The sequence below is a fragment of the Ceratotherium simum genome, chromosome 4 (genome assembly GCF_057802395.1).
Source record: "Ceratotherium simum simum isolate JZ-2026a chromosome 4, ASM5780239v1, whole genome shotgun sequence".
Classification (NCBI taxonomy): domain Eukaryota; kingdom Metazoa; phylum Chordata; class Mammalia; order Perissodactyla; family Rhinocerotidae; genus Ceratotherium; species Ceratotherium simum.
The window spans coordinates 30668897-30690712 of record NC_141903.1 but is presented as its reverse complement, the minus strand read 5'-3'; the positions used below and the strand labels follow the sequence as shown (position 1 = coordinate 30690712).

At 35.4% G+C, this 21816-nt stretch overlaps 1 protein-coding gene across 5 annotated transcripts in view; it reads left to right on the top strand.

Moving 5' to 3' along the window:
• RBM27 (RNA binding motif protein 27) overlaps positions 1–14386 on the top strand; it is a 70539-nt gene extending 56153 nt beyond the window's left edge. For all 5 annotated transcript variants that reach the window (XM_014794823.2, XM_004420029.3, XM_087429605.1 and 2 more), the window contains 3 exons: positions 38–229; positions 11766–11876; positions 13402–14386. In XM_014794823.2, the coding sequence (XP_014650309.1) occupies positions 38–229; positions 11766–11876; positions 13402–13485 (387 nt within the window). In that variant the 3' untranslated portion in view covers positions 13486–14386. The remainder of the gene's footprint in view (positions 1–37; positions 230–11765; positions 11877–13401) is intronic.
• Positions 14387–21816: the final 7430 nt, after the last annotated feature.

Here is a 21816-nt window from a genome sequence, read left to right as displayed (position 1 = left end):
TACGTATTATATTCTACCTTTTGTTGTTGCTATTCAGGCTGCACGATTAGGTATTTTACCTGTGGGTCGAGGAAAGACCATGTCCTCTCAAGGTCGAGGAAGAGGCCGAGGCCGTGGAGGAAGAGGAAGGGGCTCACTGAATCACATGGTGGTGGACCACCGCCCCAAAGCACTAACAGTTGGGGGATTCATTGAGGAGGAAAAAGATGAATTACTTCAGCATTTCTCAGTAAGTTTCTCAAGTTGCAAATGCTAACTCTAAAAACAATGTATTCAGCATTTCTTTGCTGCATTCTCTGTAAATGTCAAGTGTTTTATAGATTATAAAATTAAGTTGTAAAAACATTAGCAAATTCTTATTAATATATTTGAAGATCAAGAAGCAGCTCATGCTCTGCAATTCCATAATCCTCCACATAAATGCATTTGTAGCGGCAAGTTGTTCCAAAGCTATATTTGATTTTTGTTTTAGGTTATTACTTGGTTTACCAGGTGTTTACAGTCAATAAGTGAAAATAATCTGGGATGGAGGCGAAATTCAAAGGAAGAATTTATTAGATTAAGAGACATGTTTAGTTATATTCTGTATACAGTGGCAACCACTTACTTTTAGACGAACATGCAAATAGAGTTGTACTACAGGTAAATGTCTTTATTATTTTAGGCATAAACACAGTATATCCTCTTTCCAGCCACTGCTTAATTCATTCAGTAAATATTTATTGTTATTTGTGCTAGAGCATTTTCATACATGATCTTATTTAGTCTTAAATAACTGTATAAAGTGCATGTGAAATCCCATGTGTACTGCCGGGGAAACTAAAGTAAGTCAACCAAGCTCATACAGTTAGTAAGTGGCAGAACCAAGATAAAAATACACAGTTGGCTTTAACATCCAGGATTCCTATTCCTCAAACAACTTTTGTGAGAGAAAATATTTTCAGCCCTATTAAGTGTTAAAGATGGTGATGGAAATCTTAAAGAGCAAGACTTCGCTCCAAGTTTCTTATTAGTTGGATGCCCATTAATCCTATTTCACCCTGTCTCTTGGAGAATGGTAGATTGTTATAAAGTATCCAGATTTGAAAGCCATCTGGGCTGCCTATTCACTTGTGAGCCAGTTCTTTCACTAATCTGACCCTTATTTGCTTTTTTTTGTAAAGTGGGAGGCTAGCTCTAAGGGACTTCTTTGAAGAGTAAAGAAGATAGCACTGTACATTTGCAGGGTATCTTGTGAAGGCTGAGTGAATGTTGATTTTTGTCCTTGATTGTTGAATATATAAAATAAAAAATCTCCTTACCAAGTAAGTGGGGCGTTTAGACCTAATGCCAGCTCTGGTGAGGTGATATTGGATTATGTAAAGCAGAATTTTTATAAATTTAATTCTGCAGAAAGTTCCAGTTAGAAAAAGTAATCTTGTTAGGTAGGAAGCCACATGCTTTATCCTGAGGGTCACTGGAGACTACATGTAGATTTTTTTTTTTTTTTGTGAGGAAGATCGGCCCTGAGCTAACATCTGCCAATTCTCCTCTTTTTGCCGAGGAATACTGGCCCTGGGCTAACATCCATGCCCATCTTCCTCCACTTTATATGGGACGCTGCCACAGCATGGCTTGCCAAGCAGTGCATCGGTGCCTGCCCGGGATCCGAACCGGTGAACCCTGGGCCGCCGCAGCGGAACTTGCGCACTTAACCGCTTACGCCACCGGGCCGGCACCCTATATGTAGATGTTAAAGTTGTAACCCAGAAGTCATGCTCAAATGGAGCTCTTCTCATACGTAGAATGATTCTAGAGCATCTAATAATAACCAATTTTTATGTACATACATTTGATGTCTGAAATATGACATGTCTGCAGAAAGAGGCATGTCTAGGTATTTGGGGAAGGAGCAAGCACAGCCAAGGCAGATGAGGTGACTTGAAGAACAAGACACTGCCATTGGTTTTGTTGGTGTTTTGTTTGTTTTTTGTGTTTTTGATAGGGTGTTATCAGATGGCCTTGAGTACTGGGAACACAGTTACCCTAGTAATAGATACTTGGGCAGTTCAGTATGCTTTCTTTGAAAGAACTACAAAAGTATATGTGCCTAGACATTATTCTAGATAGATTTAGCAAACTTAAAGGGTAATTCTTCTTTGAGGTCTTTTATAATCCCACAAAAGCTAAGGTAAAATATATATTTTCAACATTCTTTACTGTGCTTAATGATTGTGAGAGGATCATGGATGAACCGTATCTGTGTGAAAAGATGTTGGATGGGTTTTAGTGAAGCTGTTCTGAAGTGTGAGGACCTAATTCTGGAGTCCTTCAGTTTATTCTTGTATCTAGTCATCCTCTTCTAAGAATTTATCATAAGGGAGTTATTATGGTTGTACACAAATGATAGCTGCAAGTATGCTGAGTGTAGCACTCTTTATCATAGTGAAAATGAGAACCATCTAAATGCTTGACAGTGCTTTGCTGCTATTAAAAACATGTTTTTAAAGAATAATGACATGAGAGAATTCTCAAGATTGGCTTCTAGGTTAAAAAAGGGTGTGGGATACAAGATTATACATAAACTTGGAATGAAAGTGAATTAAATTGTTAGTTCTAGGTGGCAGAATTCAAGTTATTAGTTTTTTTCTTCTAGGCACATCCCTGTTTTCCATGCTTTCCAAATGAACATATATTACTTTTTAAATGGGACTTTTTAGCCTCACATTCACTTTCAGGATGAAGCATCAACATTTTGTTTTGTTTTGTTTTGAGGAAGATCAGCCCTGAGCTAACATCCATGCCTATCCTCCTCTTTTTGTTGAGGAAGGCTGGCCCTGAGCTAATATCTATTGCCAATCCTCCTCCTTTTTTTCCCCCTTTTCTCCCCAAAGCCCCAGTAGATAGTTGTACGTCATAGTTGCACATCCTTCTAGTTGCTGTATGTGGGACGCTGCCTTGGCACGGCCTGACAGCAGTGCGTCGGTGCAGGCCTCGATCTGAACATGGGCCACCAGTAGCGGAGTGCGCGCACTTAACCTCTAAGCCACGGGGCCGGCCCCCAACATTTTTACAGTGTATATTTTAAAATCAAATTTGAGAATATGTGTTATTCTTGTGCTTTTTTCCGCCGGGTACTTATATTAAAAATATGTATAAATTAAATTACATACAAATTTAAAATATATAGACTATTTAATATACAATGCAAATTATATGTAACAACACAAAGCATATATAATAATGTATAAATATTTTAATATATATCAGACGTCAGCTTTATTTTTTCTGTAAAGGACCAGATGGTAAATATTTTAGGTTTTTGCGGACTATATACAGTCTCTATCACATTTGCTTCTCCTCCTCTTCCTCTCTCTTCACCTGCCCCCCTTTCTTCTTTTTCCTTTTTTTCTTTTTAATAACCTTTTAGAACCTTTCACTAACCTTTTAAAAATGTAAAAGCCGTGCTTAGCTCACAGGCCATCAAAAACAAGGTGCTGGGACACATTTGGCCTGAGGGCTATATTTTGCAGATCCCTGGTATATGTTATTGTATTACTTTATATGGTAAATATATAAGTTAAAAAATGTAAAATAGTATTATATAATATTTAAGTAGAATTTTATATATCTTAAAATAAGTGAGTCCAGAAAGGACTTTTTAGAAGAATTTTTATTTATATAACTTTTATTTGACAGAGATCTGAGGATATTAAAACCTTCATGAAGAATTCCCTTTAAGTATTTTAATATGAAAGTCTAGGTCAGAAGCTGAAAATTTGAAGTTATAGGGCGTCGCTTAAGGGCACAGACAGAACAAGAGCTAAGATATGTTCCTTTACCCCTGGTTAAAGAGAGATTTGGCTAGTTTCAAGAGGGAAAGTTATTTATACTAAATATTTGGAATACTTGAGCCATACTTTGGCATTTTTCAAGTAGTGTGTGTCAATTAACTACAAGATTTTTGAACTGTGGTGGTGTGGTTTAACGGTTGCGCTCAGTGGTATAGGGTGGAACTTGATTTTTTTTCCTTTCCTCATTATGAAGGTAATACATGCTTTTCAAGATGTATTTGGCTACAAGTAACAGATAACTTGGAAAATATGGACGTTTATTTTCTTTCTTTTTAAGAAGTCTAGAGGTAGGAAGGTTTTAGGATTAATTCGGAAACTCAGCCACATAGGTTCTTCTCATGTTTTTCCTCTGGCTTTTGTTCTTAGGCTTTTTTTCCCCCATAGAATCAGGATGGCTACAGCAACAAAAATCATGGCCTCTGAAGCAGAATGTCCAAAGGCAGAAAAGGAAGAGTGCCTTTTTTCTGCCATTTTTTTAAGAAAATGAGATAACTCTTCCCAGAAAGTATCCTCCTGCCAAAAAAAAGAAACCCCCACACCACTCAGCAGATGTGCCCTCATGTGTCTTAGCCAGAATTGTCACTTACCTATTTCTAAACTAATCCCTGTTGAGGGAGAAGGAGTTAGCACGATTGAATTAAACCAATCATGGTTCGCCATATGATGGTTGGCCAGTGATGAAAATCAGGATCGGGTAGAAAGGAAGGAGGTTAAGTAGTTGTTGGTTAGACAACTAACAGTGTCTTCCATGATGTTCATTGAAGAAAACTTCGAAAGTGTACAGTTATATAGAAAGAAGAAAACAAGAACAATTTTTAAGTACCTCAGATTCCTTTGATACGAAAAAAATTTTTTTTTTTTGTGAGGAAGACCAGCACTGAGCTAACATCCGATGCCAATCCTCCTCTTTTTTGCCGAGGAAGATTGACCCTGGGCTAACGTCCGTGCCCATTGTCCTCTGCTTTATATGGGATGCTGCCACAGCATGGCTCGACAAGCGGTGTGTCGTTGTGCGCCTGGGATCCGAACCTTCGAACCCCGGGCCACCGAAGCAGAGCGCGCACATCTAACTGCTGCGCCACCGGGCTGGCCCTGATATGAATTTTTTTAGTTTTTATTTTCTAATAGTTATACATGCATATCGTTTGTAGAGTTAAATGAACTTAATAGCCACAATGTTAAACAGTTTCCTGCTCTGTTCTCCCCAGATGTCCACTTTTAACCTTTTGGCTGATTCTTTTGGTATTTTTTCATTTCTAAATAGTATGATTTTACTGATACTTCTTGATTTTTAAATTTTAAGCATTGTATGTTGACTTCCCATTAGTCCTTCTGCTTTCCAGCTTTCCAAGTTTTTTTGGCTTTGTTAATGTTTTTTCTCATTTTCTTTTTTCTTATGGATTTATGCCTTTAAAAAATAAGTCACTTTAGTCATTGTATACTATGGATGGTCAGTCAGTCCTCCATCTGTGGCCAGAGAGCCTTTTGAGTCTTAAGAAAGTAAGAGGTTTAGAAGTCTGAGTTTCTATACCCCCAAAAATATTTATGTAATTTATTATAATTTTTGTGTTCTTACGGGCAAGAACCTCTAATTCACCCATTTCTGTCACTTCTGGAACTTCATATAAGGCCACTGAGTACTTCTGCTTTAATTTCTAAAGATATCTCACATATGGGTAGCTTTTTCCCTGTAGCCTCTCTAGACAGGGTTTTTACCCTTTTCCCATCTTCCAAGTGTCTGAAAATATATTTGAGAGTTTTACTGTATATGAAAGTAATACTGTATAGTTAAAAAGTTACCTTTTCAGGGCCGGCTCCGTGGCTTAGCGGTTAAGTGCGCGCGCTCTGATGGTGGCGGCCCGGGTTCGGATCCTGGGCACGCCCCAGGCCACCACTTCTCCGTCCAACCCGAGGCCGAGTCCCACGTACGGCAACTAGAAGGATGTGAACCTATGACATACAACTGTCTACTGGGGCTTTGGGGGGAAAAAAAGTGAATAAATAAAATCTTTAAAAAAAAAAAAAAATACCTTTTCTCTGGATTTAACATTCAGAGAAACTTTTCTCAATAGTGCTTCATTGATTGTCCGTCATCAGACCTTGTTAAAAACTTTTAGTAATGATAGATCTTTTGTGAACTACTGATATTTACTGCCTATTGATGGCTAATTAGGGTGTTTCCCATTTTTTCACTGTCAAAGAATCTTATATACATCTTCCTGGATTTGGCATTTTTTAGTGGAATAATTTGATATGTGGGACAGTCCTGCACATTATAAGACCTTTGGCACCCCTGGCTCCTACCTACTAAATGCCAGTAAGTGCTCTTCAGTCAGTATGATAACCTGAATGCCCCCTAGAGTAACGTTGTTGTCTCCAATTGAGAACCATTGCTTTAGGTTAGTTCAAAGGAGTGAGATGGCTGGATCAAAGGCATGCATATTTAAAATTGTAATACAGCTTGCCAAGTAACCCTTCAGGAATGTTGTACTAATTTATATGTGTAGTAATGTTGGATGAGAGTACCTATTTGTCCATATCCTCAATAGCACTTGAGTTTTGTTTTTTCATCTTTGCCAGTCACGTTATTGATGAATGAGGACTGGAACAGATTTGGCATCAGTTTCTGATCTGGGAAAATGGCTGGGCTAGATGAATTTCTCTTTGAGTAACTTCTACCTCTAAGGTTCTAAGTACCTCTAAGTTACTGCATATAACTTTTCGTTGATGCTATGTAATTGACTTGCTCATATTTACGTATATATTCTTATATATTAATATTTTATTTAAAATATTTTATTTTTTGGAGCAACACACATATACAAAGTGTAAAAGAAATAAAAGTGTATACAATGAAAACTAAGATTTCTTTCTGCTTCCAGTCACTCAGTTCCACTCCCCATGGGCAATTACTGTTACCTATTTCTCACGTATCTTCTTGAAGATATTATCTCTTTATGTATATATTATTTGATCTCTCTTTTACACAAATGGTAGTGTGTTATACAACACTATTGCATATGCACTTTTCACTTAATATGTATTAGATTTTTATTAGAGATTATTCTATACTAGTGCTTTATTGTTTATTCTTCTATATGGTGTTGCTTTATTCTTTTTGATGGCTACATGGTATTTCATTGCATAAATGTACCCTACGAGATTTAAACAATCCCATATTGATGGACATCTAACTTTGCCCCAATATTTCATTATTTCAAGCCATATTATAGATCTGCATGTGAGAGAATGTATGTGTGTATAGAAATAGTAGATATTTTAATAGATATGTGACATTTTAAGAGGCTAGTCCTAAATTTTTAAAAGTATTTTTTTTTTTGGTAAGATTAGCTCTGAGCTAACATCTGTGCCAGTCTTCCTCTATTTTGTATGTGGTACACCCCCACAGCATGGCTTGATGTGTGGTGTGTAGGTCCATGCCCAAGATCCAAACCTTCAAGCCCCAGGCTGCCGAAGTGGAGCACGAGAACTTAACCACTGCTCTACTGGACTGGCTCCTAAAAGTATTTTTTAATAAAAAATTAATGGTTAAAATGGTTAAAATGGTTAAAAAAATGGTTAAAAAAAATGGTTAAAAAATATGGTTAATAAAAAGTAAAAATATCCCCTCTTTTCTTAATCTCTGCCTACTCTTTAAAGGTACTCACTATTCTTAGATCTCTTTATAGGAAAAACATTATGAATATGGGAATACATACATAAAGTCTTTCACTAAAAAAAATTTACCAAAATGGGATTATATTATTAACACAGGGATGCATTCCAAACCTTGCTTTTTAAACATAAATATATTAGCTATTTGGTATTTTCTTAACATTATGAAGATAATACTCAATTTAAGATGTTTATTAAACTATACCAATTAGAAACATATAGTTCAATGATTTATCAGAAGGAGTACCCCCATATACCTACTCCTCAGATCAAGAAATAGAACATTCCTGGCATCCCAAAAGCCCCCTCCTGCCCCCTTTTGGTTACTATCTTCTCTCCTCCTCAAAAAAGTAACTATTAACCTCACCTTATGGTAATCACTTCCTTGCTTTCTTTATATAGTCAGTCCTAATTATTCATGGGTTCCATATTTGCAAATTCATTTACCCACTAAAATTTATTTTCAACCTCAAAATCAATACTTGAGATGCTTTCATGGTCATTTTCAGACATGCAGAGCTGTGAAAAATTTGACTCGATTGATGTACATGTACATTGCCAGCTGAGGTCAAATAAGGTGACACTCTGCCTTCTTGTTTCAGCTCTCATACTGTAAAGAAGTGTCCTTTTCCCAGTCTATTTAGTGCCACATTTTTCTCATTTTTGTGCTTTTCGTTGGTAATTTCACTATTGAAAATGGCCACTTCAGTAGTTCTGAAGGGCTGTGTCATATTTCTAAGTTCAAGAAGGCTGTGGTATGCCTTATGGTGAAGATACATGTGTTACAGAAGCTTTGTTCAGCCTTGAGTTATCATGCTTTTGGCTGTGACTTTGATGTTAATGAATCAACAATATATCTTAAATAAGGTGTCTTCAAACATAAAACAAGTTTGTGTATTGATCAACTTGGATGAAAATGTTTTGATCAGAGGCTCATAGGAACCTAACCCTCTATTTCCCCTAGGAGCAATTGTTCAGTATTAAGTGCTTGCAGTGAATTTGATATAACTTCTGCAAATAATGAGAATCAACTGTAGTTTTATTACCTAAATGTGAATTCCTAACTATTATAGTATTATACTGCATATTTTAAAAAATTTATATGAATGGAACTGCACAGTATACATTCTTTTGTGTCTGTTTCTTTTTGCTTTCTTTTGTGAGATTCATGTTGTTACGTATAACAGTAGTTTGCCATTTTTATTGCTGTATAATTTTCACTTGTAGAAATATACCACAATTCATTTTTCCATTCTCCTGTTGATAGGTATTTGGGTTATTTCCACTTTAATTTTATGAACAGTGTTGCCATGAACATTCTTATAGATGTCTTTTAGTATATATGCGTTCACAGTTCTGTTGGGTATACATGAATTGTTGAGTGAACTGCATCTGTTTTATTAGTTTAGATTCCTACTAGTACTGTGTGAGAGTTCCTAACTTAGTATTATTAAAATACCCCTTTATTCTAATTGCTAATCTTTTTTGTTATAAGTTAGTGGGAGCTATATATTCTTAGTTCCCAACTGCATACAAATTAAATTTCTAATTCTTCCTTCAATGATATTATGCAATACATTTAATACCTTAAAATTATTTTGGAGGACAGAACTGCTACCCTCTTTGGAGGACAACCCGGTTAATACAGGTTAAAAATATTGCTTTTTCTGATTATAAAAGTAATATATCTTTATTTAAAAATTCAAATAACAAATAATATCTAAGGATCTAATGTATAACATGGTGACTGTAGTTGATAACACTGTATTGTATAATTGAAATTTGCTAAGAGAGTAGAACTTAAATGTTCTCACAAAAAAAGGTAAATGTATGAGGTGATGGATGTGTTAATTTGATTAATTAACTTGAAGGGGGGAATCCTTTCGCAGTGTATATGTATATGAAATCATCATGTTGTACACTTTAAATATCTTACAATTTTATTTGTCAATTATACCTCAGTAAAGCTGGAAAGAAGAGTTCACATAATACAGAAAAGAACAAAATAAACAGTGAAAAAGTCTTTCTATAATTGGGCTATGTGTTAAGGGATAGAGGATGTCTATTACACCCATTACCTGATTTTTTTCCCCCAGGTTTATTGAGATATAATTGACCTATAACATTGTATTAGTTTAAGATGTACAACGTAATGATTTGGTGTATGTATATATTGTGAAATGCTTACTAAAATAAGTTTAGTTAACATCCATTACTTCACATAGTTAACGATTTTTTTTCTTGTGATGAGAACTTTTTTAACTATCTGATTTTTATTTTTTATTTATTTATTTATTTTTAAAGATTTTATTTATTTGTTTATTTTCCCCCCAAAGCCCCAGTAGATAGTTGTATGTCATAGCTGCACATCCTTCTAGTTGCTGTATGTGGGACACGGCCTCAGCATGGCCGGAGAAGCGGTGCGTCGGTGCGCGTCCAGGATCTGAACCCGGGCCGCCAGCAGCGGAGCACGCGCACTTAACCACTAAGCCACGGGGCAGGCCCCTATCTGATTTTTAAAAGATGGTAAATGTGTATTTGGATAGGGCCGTTTTGATACCTTAGTTCAGTATGTCCCACGAGTCAACATGTTTGGTGTCAGGTTATAAACATTCAGCCCGCACAAGGGATAATGAGAATTTTTCCTTAGATCACAGGCCAATATCTATTCAAACAGTAATTGACTGGTTATGGATCTGGCCTAATGTATGCTCTGACTAGACAGTAATCTGAGTGTTCTGTGGAAATATTTGGCAAACAGATGCTTCATGAGGTTTATCAGTATTTTGTTGAGAAAAACTGGAGTGAAACCCCAAATTTAAAAGAACCCCTTCTGTTACGTTTTTCAGGACTGAACCAAGAATTGGGGATATTCTACGGTCCAGCACTGTTGATAGGAAAAGTGCAGGAATGACCGAGCTTTCACTTGCACAAAACTTTGGGTCCCTGTTCTTTTGTCTCTGTGGCTTTGTCTTTAAAATTCAACTTTTGCTTTCTCTTACTGAAATTTGCTGGGGAGGAAAAAAAATGTTTAGATGGTAATACCAAGAAAAACATTTGAAACTGAGCAGTTTTACCTTGAGTTAAGATAGTAGGTGTTTTAATTAACATTTGTTGAATGCATAGATGAGTTGAGGAGTATTTATCATTGTTTATAGCATTTCAGAAGAGGAAGTAGGAATAGCTTTATCAGATATAGGTGGGGCTATAAGAAATGTCATGAGATAAGTAGACAATTAAAAAAAAATTATGTAGGGGCCGGCCCTGTGGCTTAGCAGTTAAGTGCGCATGCTCTGCTACTGGCAGCCCGGGTTCGGATCCCGGGCGCGCACCGACGCACCGCTTCTCTGGCCATGCTGAGGCCGCGTCCCACATACAGCAACTAGAAGGATGTGCAGCTATGACATACAACTATCTACTGGGGCTTTGGGGGGGATGGGGAAGGAGGAGGATTGGCAATAGATGTTAGCTCAGAGCTGGTCTTCCTCAGCAAAAAGAGGAGGATTAGCATGGATGTTAGCTCAGGGCTGATCTTCCTCACAAAAAATAAAAATAAAAAAAAATAATAAAGAAAAAATTATGTATATTTTTAAGGTTTCAGTCTAAATATGTAGATTATCAAAGCAAAAGGCCAATAATTGTATTAAGACAGTATTTGTTATCCTCATCATGACTTTTCTAAGTAGAATGGCTATATAATTTATCATCCAAACTAAGACAGAGCCTAAAATTTACATGACAGATATAGATCGTGGACTCTCCTGGGCAAATCAGTACATATGGTCCTCTAATTAAAAGGGACTTCACTGTTTTTTAGACAAAATTGTCCCATTTGCAACAACATGGATGGACCTGGAGGGTATTATGTTAAGCGAAATAAGCCAGACGGAGAAAGACAAACACCACATGATTTCACTCATATGTGGAAGATAAAGTAACACACAGAGAGAACAGTTTGGTGGTTAGCAGGGGGAAGGGAGTGGGGGGTGGGGAACAAGGGGTGAAGGGACACGTTTACATGGTGACTGACAAACAATGTACCACTGAAATTTCACAGTTATCAACTATTATGACATCAATAAAAATTTTAAAAAAAGAGACTTCACTGTTTTTTAGCTCTCATTGGAGGTTTGTTTGTAGATCCACTTGAACAGATTTCCCCCCCAAGTCATTACGTTTTTTAAATAGCACGCAATTTGAAGAAGTCGTTAGTACATGTGGGTACAAACTTGTGTGTTCTTCTAAAATCTATTTTAGGCTGCAAACCAAGGGTCAAAATTCAAAGACCGTCGGCTACAAATATCATGGCACAAGGCCAAGGTGCCTTCTGTATCCACCGAGACTGAGGAAGAAGAAGTCAAGGAGGAGGTAAATTTAATGATTGAAAATAAGAGTTGAATTAGATTGTTTACCAATTATATATATTTTTCTTGACATTAAATAGTTAAATTGAAATATAAATATTGAGTTCTTTCATGCATGCACTTAGTTAAGACTAGTCTAGAAGTTTATTAAAGAATCAGAATGGGTGCAGAAATACAAGAAGCTCTTTTGGGGGTTATTTTCTGGTGTAAGAGAGACTTCTTTTTTATTTGCATTTATTTTGGTTTTATTTGGGATCTAGAAATTTTTATTCTGGTTAATGAGGACATGAATTACATGAACAAATTAAATCTCAGCTGGTTGTTTTAGCTTTTCGTGTATTCACATTTCATAAATAATAGATTTGAGTTGCTTATTTTCCTTCTATGTACAGTTGGTTAAAATGAGAGTGTAAGGAAGTCGGACATAAGAGAGAAAAATAGGAAAACCAAGGACTTAAATATAATACAAGTGCTAAATAATCAGCCTCTTGACATATGTGAAAATTATTTTTCCTTTTTTTCCTGTATTTCTAATTCATTTATTGAAATGGACATTTAACCAACATTGCAAGTTATTCCTGATTCATCATAATTTTGTTTTTCTTGTGAGGAAGATCAGCCCTGAGCTAACATGCATGCCAATCCTCCTCTTTTTGCTGAGGAAGATGGGCTCTGAGCTAACATCTATTGCCAATCCTCCTCCTTTTTTTTCCCTTCTTCTCCCCAAAGCCCCAGTAGATAGTTATATGTCGTAGTTACACATCCTTCTAGTTGCTGTATGTGGGACGCTGCCTCAGCATGGCTGGACAAGCGGTGCGTTGGTGCGTGCGTGGGATCCGAACCCAGGCTGCCCGTAGCGGAGAACGCACACTTAACTGCTAAGCCATGGGGCTGGCCCCCATAATTTTGGTTTTAAAGGTTGTTTGGCATTTATGATTGATCGAGAATCTTCTGACCATATGGATAATTTTATATAACAAAAACAGAAACATATCTTATGTTAAAAAAGAAAAAGAAAAGAAAAATCTTGGTATTTTGGGAATGTTTGTAGATATTTCTGCTTTGTGTAATATTTCACATTTTTATGTAAGATTTGGAATGTCAGTGTCATGGGGACGTTAGTATATTCTCCCCTCACAAATAATTGGATATTAAAGGAAAGGCTTAGGAGTTTGAATGGTCATTTATTTTCCTCATTTTTAAGTTAATGGAATAAAATTAATTTTATCAAAAACATATTTCATAGATATTTTTTCTTTTATTTCCCCTACTAAAAGTTCATATATTATTTATTTTCTTGATGATATCAGAATGGAAATCTATTAAAACTAGCAAAATTAGTAGGGGAGAAGAATATATATACATTTTTAAAAATGTTTTGGGTTTTTTTGCCCTGAAAGATACTCTGAGTACATCACTTATAAATCCAGCCTGGGCTTTGTATACTAGCCTATTTGTCCTTTGGCCTAAAAAGTATTTTACTTAACTTTCTTGTACCACTAAACAGATTTTACCCTCTCTTTCTTCAGGAAACAGAAACCTCAGATTTGTTTTTGCATGATGACGACGACGAAGATGAAGATGAATATGAGTCTCGTTCGTGGCGAAGATGAAATCTGATGCGAGCTGTATAATTTTTAGGAATACTGTTTAGAAGAACAACTTTTTAAAATTATTTAAGGAAGTCAATGAGCCAAAAAAATTTTTTTTTCTTTTTCTTTTCAACACAGTAGGTTTAAGGACAGCAAGTTTACTGTTTAAACACGTCTCGTAACTGTTCATGATATTAAAACACCAAAGGCCTAGTGACTTTTACACAGTTGTGAAGATCCACAGGAATGACATGGATAATCTCTAGAGCCTTATCTTCCACACCACCTGTTTTTGTTGCTATTGGTGTTGGATTATGTAAATGACAGGGTGTTCAAAAATTTTATTTTGGATTATAATCTGCTGATAAAATTTCATTAAATGTCAAAATCGCCTGAATCTCTTAACTCTCAACTATTATGGGTGGGTCGTCAGACAGTAGGAGATATTTGTAATTAAAATACCCTTTTGCTTTCAAGAGTTGTCTTGGAAGGAAAGTAAATTTATTTTAATTTTTTTACTGTGGAGAAGCCCAATTTGTATTCAATCTAAATTTTGGGAGGGATTTTTATGTGCAGTAGTAAGTACTATTTTAGTGTAAATCATAACAAACTCGGTGTCCTTAAATGCTGTAAGGCAATAGTAGCTAGCTCCATGATATTTCCATTCTGTCATCATATTAACTCTCCTGGACTGCTGCTACTGATCCTTAGTTTGCTTTGAAATTAGTGAGCATTGGTTTAGTTGGTCCTTTTTTTTTGTTTTAACATTCTCGGCATATAAAAGGCTTTCACCTATTGCCCCTTTCTCATCCCCATTTTCTTTCTCCTGCCTTTTTATTAATAGGCTTGACTTACCCATTATTGAGATAAGTGATTCTTTTGGGCCGCCAAAAGTCAGTCCCCAATAAAAAATTTAAACCAGCACCTTGATAAATAATTGATGTTTTGATGAGAATAATGGAAGGATTTGTGGGGGAGAAAGAGTCACCAGCTTTTTTTTTTCTTTTTTAAAGCTTCAATGTAGTTACTAGTTACACAAAAGGGTTAAAAAGTGTTTGAAATTCTTTTCCTAAATTTAAACCATGATGGTGAGGTGACTGGGGGTAGGGTGGGGTGGGGTGTGGTAGGGGGATGGGTGTGCTAGTATTAAATGGGAGTCATAACTTGACTTTGATCAGATAACCTTATATTTTCATAATTTTGTAGCTTGTTGGTATTCATGAGCATATGCATCTTTCAGTAGACAGTTTCCTTCACTGTGTGCATTTTTACTGTACACTGTATAGAGTAGAGTATCTGTTAAGTAAAATATATGTGTAAATTTATGTCCTTGTGTTCTGAATGTTAGATGGAAAAGCAGAGGAGCAACACTACACTGTATTGACCCCTGGGGAAATAAAATGATTAGTGTACATAGGATATCACTTTTTCAAGGATATACACATCTGTGTTTTTATATATGTGTGGTGTGAAAATATGAAACTTCCTGTTGGCTTCAGAAGGTTCTTGGTGATCACTACATCAAGGATTTTGTTTCTTGAGGTAAAGACTGTTTCTCAGAATAGAAACTATTCACTAAGAAACTTAAAACCATCAGGACTCTAGATTTACTTAGCTTAGAAGTTAAATCCCATGTTCTGATTATCTTTTCTCCTCTACATATTTTCCTGGAATGATGTGTCAAACCAGGATCGTTTTTAAGTTCATGTAATTTTCCCTTCATAATAATAAGGACTTCCTCTTTCTAGGCTATTATAATATTTCTGATAACACTGAAGCTAAAATAAGCTTATAAAAGAAGGAAAACATTACAATGGGGTACCTAGAATAAGCAATCTTGCTCCTTCCTCCTCCATCATCTCTAATGAAATTTTCTTGATGTCTGTGGCTCAGTCGGTATATATTTTGAAAGATTCATTGTGGTGAATATTTTGAGTCCTGACAGTTTAAACGTGATAGAGGGAACAAAGGATTTATATATTTTTTGTACAAAGTTTTTTCTTAAACTGTATAATTTTGTAAATAATTTGTTTGGTTTTTTTGTGTACTAAAACTACCAGCGTATAGATTTCAATAAGAATTGTTGTATTTTTGTATTTGGAAACTGAAAATTACAGTAAATTAATGGAGCTGTAAGAAAATTTTCAGTAGACTGACAGTTCAACAGAATGAGATTCCTTTTCATATGATTTTTTAACCTCAAAATTGATATCAGACTCTTAGTACAGAGAGTTGAGGATTTGTTTGACTTTTTAGTTATTTGGGGAGAAGGAATGCAAGAGATGGGTATGAAACTGAAGATAGATAGATTCTTTTTCCGGTAAGATTTGAGGCCCTTTGTATAAAACTTAAGTTTTCAGTACACTCTAAATAGGACTAAAATACTTAAAAAAAATTCTTTCTAAGAATTCTAAAACATGTTTGACTCTTAAAAATGAATTAAAAGTGTGGGTTAAATATAATGTTAGAAAATTTGAGTTAAATTTAGCATAAAATAGTTGAACATATATTTTTTTTTCTTTGGGATTTTTTACCCCCATCCTCAAATTCCCGAGCATTAGAATTTCTCTTAAAAGTGAGTAACTACCATGACTTGTTTTCTTGTCATCTTTATTTACAGAAATAACATATTCTTTTTAATGTGTATGACATCTTTATAAGTAGCTGATGAGCAATAACAACCACCAATCTGCCTAGATCACCCTGGTTTACTAGTGGATTGCTGCCCAAGCTTAAAAAGGTAACCCCAGGGAATACAGAATTTCCCTCAATTTCTTCGTGTTATAACATTGGAAAAACATTGATAAATTGGAAAACAGTCTTGTTAGAGTGAAAAAAGTCCATGGTGATGGATCATTATTTCAAAAAGAAGAAAAAAATCATGTGAAAAGGAATAGTGGTTCCTCTTGATGTATAGTATGCCTGTATTATAGTTTTTACGAAATTGTGAACTTGTGTAATAGTATAATAGGAGATATTGTTGAATTTCTAACTGTTTATACATTTAAATTCATATATGTAATGTTTGTTTTATCGATTACAATCTGAATTTCTAAGAAGCATGTTGACTTTTGCAATAAAGATGCAATATGGAATGGTTCACAATTGGGAAAAAAAGAAAAAAAAAGATAAAAATATTACAAATTTAGAAGAATTTGGAAAATTTATGAACCATTCCAAAAATTATAACAATCACCAAAAGAGCTGTAATTCTGGCTTGTTCTGGAAAGAAAGAAAATGTGTGTGTATGCTTGCTTGTGTGTGAGAGTGCGAGTCGTGGATATGCGTGTGTGTTTTATGTTTGGTTCACGTACATGAGAGAATGCCACTCGATATGAATTTGCGTACTGAAGTCACTGGCTATTAAAACTTCAGTAGAATAACTCCCTCAACGGGATAGTCTTGAAAAGAGAAAGTTGTTAAAGTGTTACTTGTAAGTAACCTTTGATAGCCATATCTCTTTGTTCATGGATGGGTCTTGGTATCCCAGATATAAAGCACAAACAGTTTTATGAAAGCAATTATTTAATATTATCTTGAGGATATTAATTAATTAGTATGCCTACCAACAATAAGAAGGACATTTCCCTTACATGGAATAGAGAGAAGGGAAAGAACACCTTGAAGAGATGACCTGAAGACACATCAGTTCTAATTGTGATGAATATTCATAACAAATAATGGGAGAAGGATGCGATCTTACACACTAAAGACTGGGCGGTGATGGGAAAGGGAAATATATCACTTGGGCACCTACCTTTTAAAAATTGCTTTTCTTATAAAATTCCCCTTCAAATGATTGTGCATTGTCTAAGAAGGGTCATTCTTAAATCTCAGCTTATACAGGAAAATACTAAAGAATAGGAATAGATTTCATTTTCATTCTTTTTAAATAACAGATTTTATCTGCATTTTATGAATTAGGTAAATGGCAAATAAGCTCTGTTTGACCATTTGTTTTGAATAGATGATAATTTATCTTATATATGGTTATTATTAGCATTAGTTCTGGGACTTTTTTGGGGACAAGCATAATTCTGAACATAGTTATATCTGTTTAATAGTAACGAATCAAATATTTTACTAAAATGAAGCTCTAACAGAAATCATTGGTTTTATGTGAAGTTTTTACTGATTTTGATGTAAATTATTCTAAAGCCAAGGATAAATTTTGAATCATGACCACCAGTGTACTATCTAGTCTGGATCTAATGATGTTACAATAAACACAAGATAGGAATGTGTATGTCAACATATGGGGTCGTTTTAGGTGACAAAGCCAGGGTTGCTTTAAACAAGTGGAGCAAGATTATCTTCTAGGGCAGACCTCTGCCCGTTTTGTATCATTTTTAGTTTCAAAGATCTATTTGACGGGCCAACCAGCACTAACTCAAAAAAAAAAAAAAGCTACATACTACTGTCGCATGTGTTAGGAATCACCTTCATTTATGCTAAATTGATTTTATTGCCAAGTGATCTCTCTTCAGGATCATCTACCATTTGGCCCCTTACCTGGTTCTGCAATCGACCTTAGGTTAACCCATCCTAGCGTTCTGAGATAGGCAACTTGATACAGGTGAAATTAAGCTCAGAATAGTGTTTGATGATTCTTTGCAAGATATTGTAGTTTGAGTCTACTTTTTTCTTAGGCTTCTGCAAACAAGACTTTTCTTTTTGGCGGTGGTGGTCATTAAGCATGGTAGACATTAGTGTTACTTTTTGTTTGTATTTATATTATCTTTTTTCTGTGAAAGAGGAGCAAGGGAAGAAGGCCCTAATCTAATAGCCTATTAGCTTGTTTCTGATTAAAATAAGCCTGTATTTCCTACATCACTTCAGTTTTCTAACCACTTCTTAGAGTTCTACTACTTGGATATAGTGATCCATTAGTTCTTAGAATAATAGAGTTGGGGTAATGGTTTAGTACGTGATTGTTCAAAATTATTTGTTCTTCAGTCAGTTCTTTGGTGAGGAGTAGGGGTGCGGAAACAAGCCTTTTAGTCACCTAGCCACGTTTCTGTTAAGTTCTCAGCACTGCTTAGTAAAAACCTCATGAAAGTCAATGTCTTGTTGACAGTTTTCTCAAGTTCTTGTGATTCCATCTCTTCTTAGTTTGCCCCCAGACAACTATTATTGTGAGATATTGATACATTTCTCCCGATTTTAAATTAAATAAGGGCTAATATAGACCTTGCCAGATTAATTGGGTCTCTTGCGGATGATTTGGCTTCAAGATTGAGGCTGCACACATGTTCAGTTTGAGTTCTTAGACCAAACACGGCCTATATCTGTGTAAACATCTGTTCCTGAATAAACTTGGGCTGTGGTTCCTGAACCACCCTCCAACAAAAGGAGGATTTGTTTACTGTAGGATTCAAGTTTTTAACATTTAGAGCCTGTAGGGGGCTCCAGAAGGCAAAATTGAGTTGGCCTTAGAGCAGTAACTGAATCTTTTTTCACAGCAACTCAGTGAAAAACACATTTTGCATTGCGATCCAGCATACACACACACACACACACACACACACACACCCCAAACCAAAGTTTACCAAACAAAACTTGCCCTTACTACCCAATATGCCCCTGATATTTTTTATTCTATTAAAAATTCCTGTCAGGGCCTACTATTTGGCTTCAAAATAGCAGTTTGGGGCCAGCCCCGTCGCTTAGTGGATAAGTGCGTGCGCTCCGCTGTTGGCGGCTGGGGTTCGGATCCCGGGCGCGCACCGACGCACTGCTTCTCGGGCCATGCTGAGGCCGCGTCCCACATACAGCAACTAGAAGGATGTGCAACTATGACGTACAACTAGCTACTGGGGCTTTGGGGGAAAAAAAAATAAATAAAAATTATAAAAAAAAAAATTGCAGTTTGGAAAACACTAGCCTGTTGAGTTGCAGAGTGAACTGCATTTTAAAATCCTTCACTTTCTTGCTGTGACGTTGTCAATACTCTTTTGAGTATAAAATAATAAACTTATCTTCTATGTTTTGTTTGGAGAAGTAGTCTGGAGTCTGAAATTGACCTTTAGTCTAAAATATTGTATACACCAACATCTTTATTGATTGATTACTTGGTGCTCTTGAACATGGAAGTATTTTATAGTTTTTAATTTTTAAAATAGACAAATGTGAGTGACTTTTTAAAACTTGCCTGCAGTTTTATATTTTTGTCATTCATCCTGGGAAGAGAGTGGGATACTGGTATATTGATGCTACTTTTTATGAAATTCAAATCACTTTGCAGAAATTATATATATATAAAAAAAGACCTGCCTGTGAAGTCCATACGACTACAAACATTTAGTGTCTGTGAATTGATAAAAGATTATTTGGCTTTGAATTTAACTTTACATTTAGAGTTCACCTTAGCTATCAGCCATTCAAAACAAACCAAGTTTGATATCTCTGTGAGGAAATTGTACATATTCTAACATTGTGCCATTGAATTTCACCCTTTTCAAACACATTTCCCTGTAGGTTTATAGGAGATATTGATAAACTCCCATGTCAAAAATAATTACCTAATCCTTCCCACTTTTCGTAATCCTGGGCAAGTGTGTCATTTGTATTTTTACATGCCTGAACTTTTCCAGTTTCTAAAATGTAAAGAGAAAGATTAGGAACATGTTGATGAGAATGTTGCCATGTCTTCAGAAATCCACAGAAGAAAACCATTACGTCTGCAAAGTAGTGAAATTAGCACTAACCATGGAAATATAAGTTATTTGTACATTTCAGTGTTTCTATCCTCTAGTCTATGTATGTTCCTTTTGGGATCCCTTAAGCAATAAAACTTGACTTTCCTGTAATACCAGTAGAGTAAATATTTTCCATTAAACTGGTTGACAATTTTAAACTATTCACTTTTTAAAAACAGTAACTGGCATGCACTGAGTGCAGACTGTGTACCAGGTCATGGCTCAGAAGTTTGCCTGCATTCTGTGCTTGCAGCAGCCTTTTAAAGGAGGTGCTCTTACCTCCCTTGTTCAGCTTTGAAAACTGAGTTTTGGGGAGATTAAGTGGCTTCCTGTAGGTCACACGGCCTGTAGTGGTGGGACCAGGATTTGAACACGGGTCTGACTGCAGAGCTCATGCTCTTAACCTCTGTGCTCTGCTGCTTCTAATAAAATGGAATATTGCAAGTCTGTAGAATGTCATTGGTCTTTTTTATTAGTGTTGGTCAAACACTGCCATGCTGACTCCATCTCTCTCATCTGCCTTGGATTAGGGCCAGGCTCCCTTGGGGAGCAACACTGTGTTTTTAGGTAGTGTATTGGAAACCATAGAGAACAGTGTTTATATATGCTAATTTGTGGGGAAACATTTTAAAGTAATAATTTTCTGTGACCTCCATAATGTACAGCCAGCCTATTTGATACATTTCACAATAATTTGGCTATATCGTAACCTATGTTTATTTTATTTTCAATTTTATCTCAAATATTTTCCCTGTAGCAAACTAAGTTATGATAATCTTGCAGTATTTCTACCTGGCTTCTTTGTGTTTCTCAATATTTCTGGTGCCTTCTTCCTTTTAATCTTGGCATTAAAAAAATCGTGTTGTACATAAATAAGTTTACATGCTTTAATTTAATGATGTTTTCATATAGTATACTGAATTTTCTAGGCAGAATGTGCTGAGAATAGCAGTGTTCATTTATAGTTATGTTTATGCCATAGATTCTTTGACAGAATATGTTCTCAGTGAATAAAACTGATGTGCATGTCATGGTTCTATTGTTTATAGAGTTATTTGATTTTATACATGTTCAGATTTCTTATTTTAATAATGTCATTCTAAATCCTTGTGGATTTCTAATTATAGCTATTTTGGCAACTATGAAATGTTTATTGACTACTAATGTTACGGTAATAATTGTGATCTGCAAAAAAAAAAAAAAAAGAAGGAAAAGAAGATGTAAGCACCCTTGGGAGAAAGGGGACTTTTTATTCTTTGACAGCCCGTAAGAAAACTAGGTGTGTTCTAATAGATTCAACAGAAAAAGTTTTTTATTCTTGACAAATTTTGTAGCCATTGGGAATATTTCCAGTATGGTAACTGTATCAGGGAAATTGCTGAGACAAAAGACAATGATTATAATATTCTGCTGGTAACGGTACATGTTTTTAGAAAGGTATTTCCTCCTAAAAATTGGATTATGTCATTAAAGAATAGTCCACTGTCATCAGACGCTAAAAAAGCATGTGTGCTGTTTTTAAAGCATTATCAACATGTTTTGCTTTGAAATATCAAAGATGGGGAAGAATTTTATACATAGAACTCAATTTCTTAGCATTATAATTTACTTTTTGAAAATTTTCTACCGATAACTTTAAAGCACTTCTCTCCCT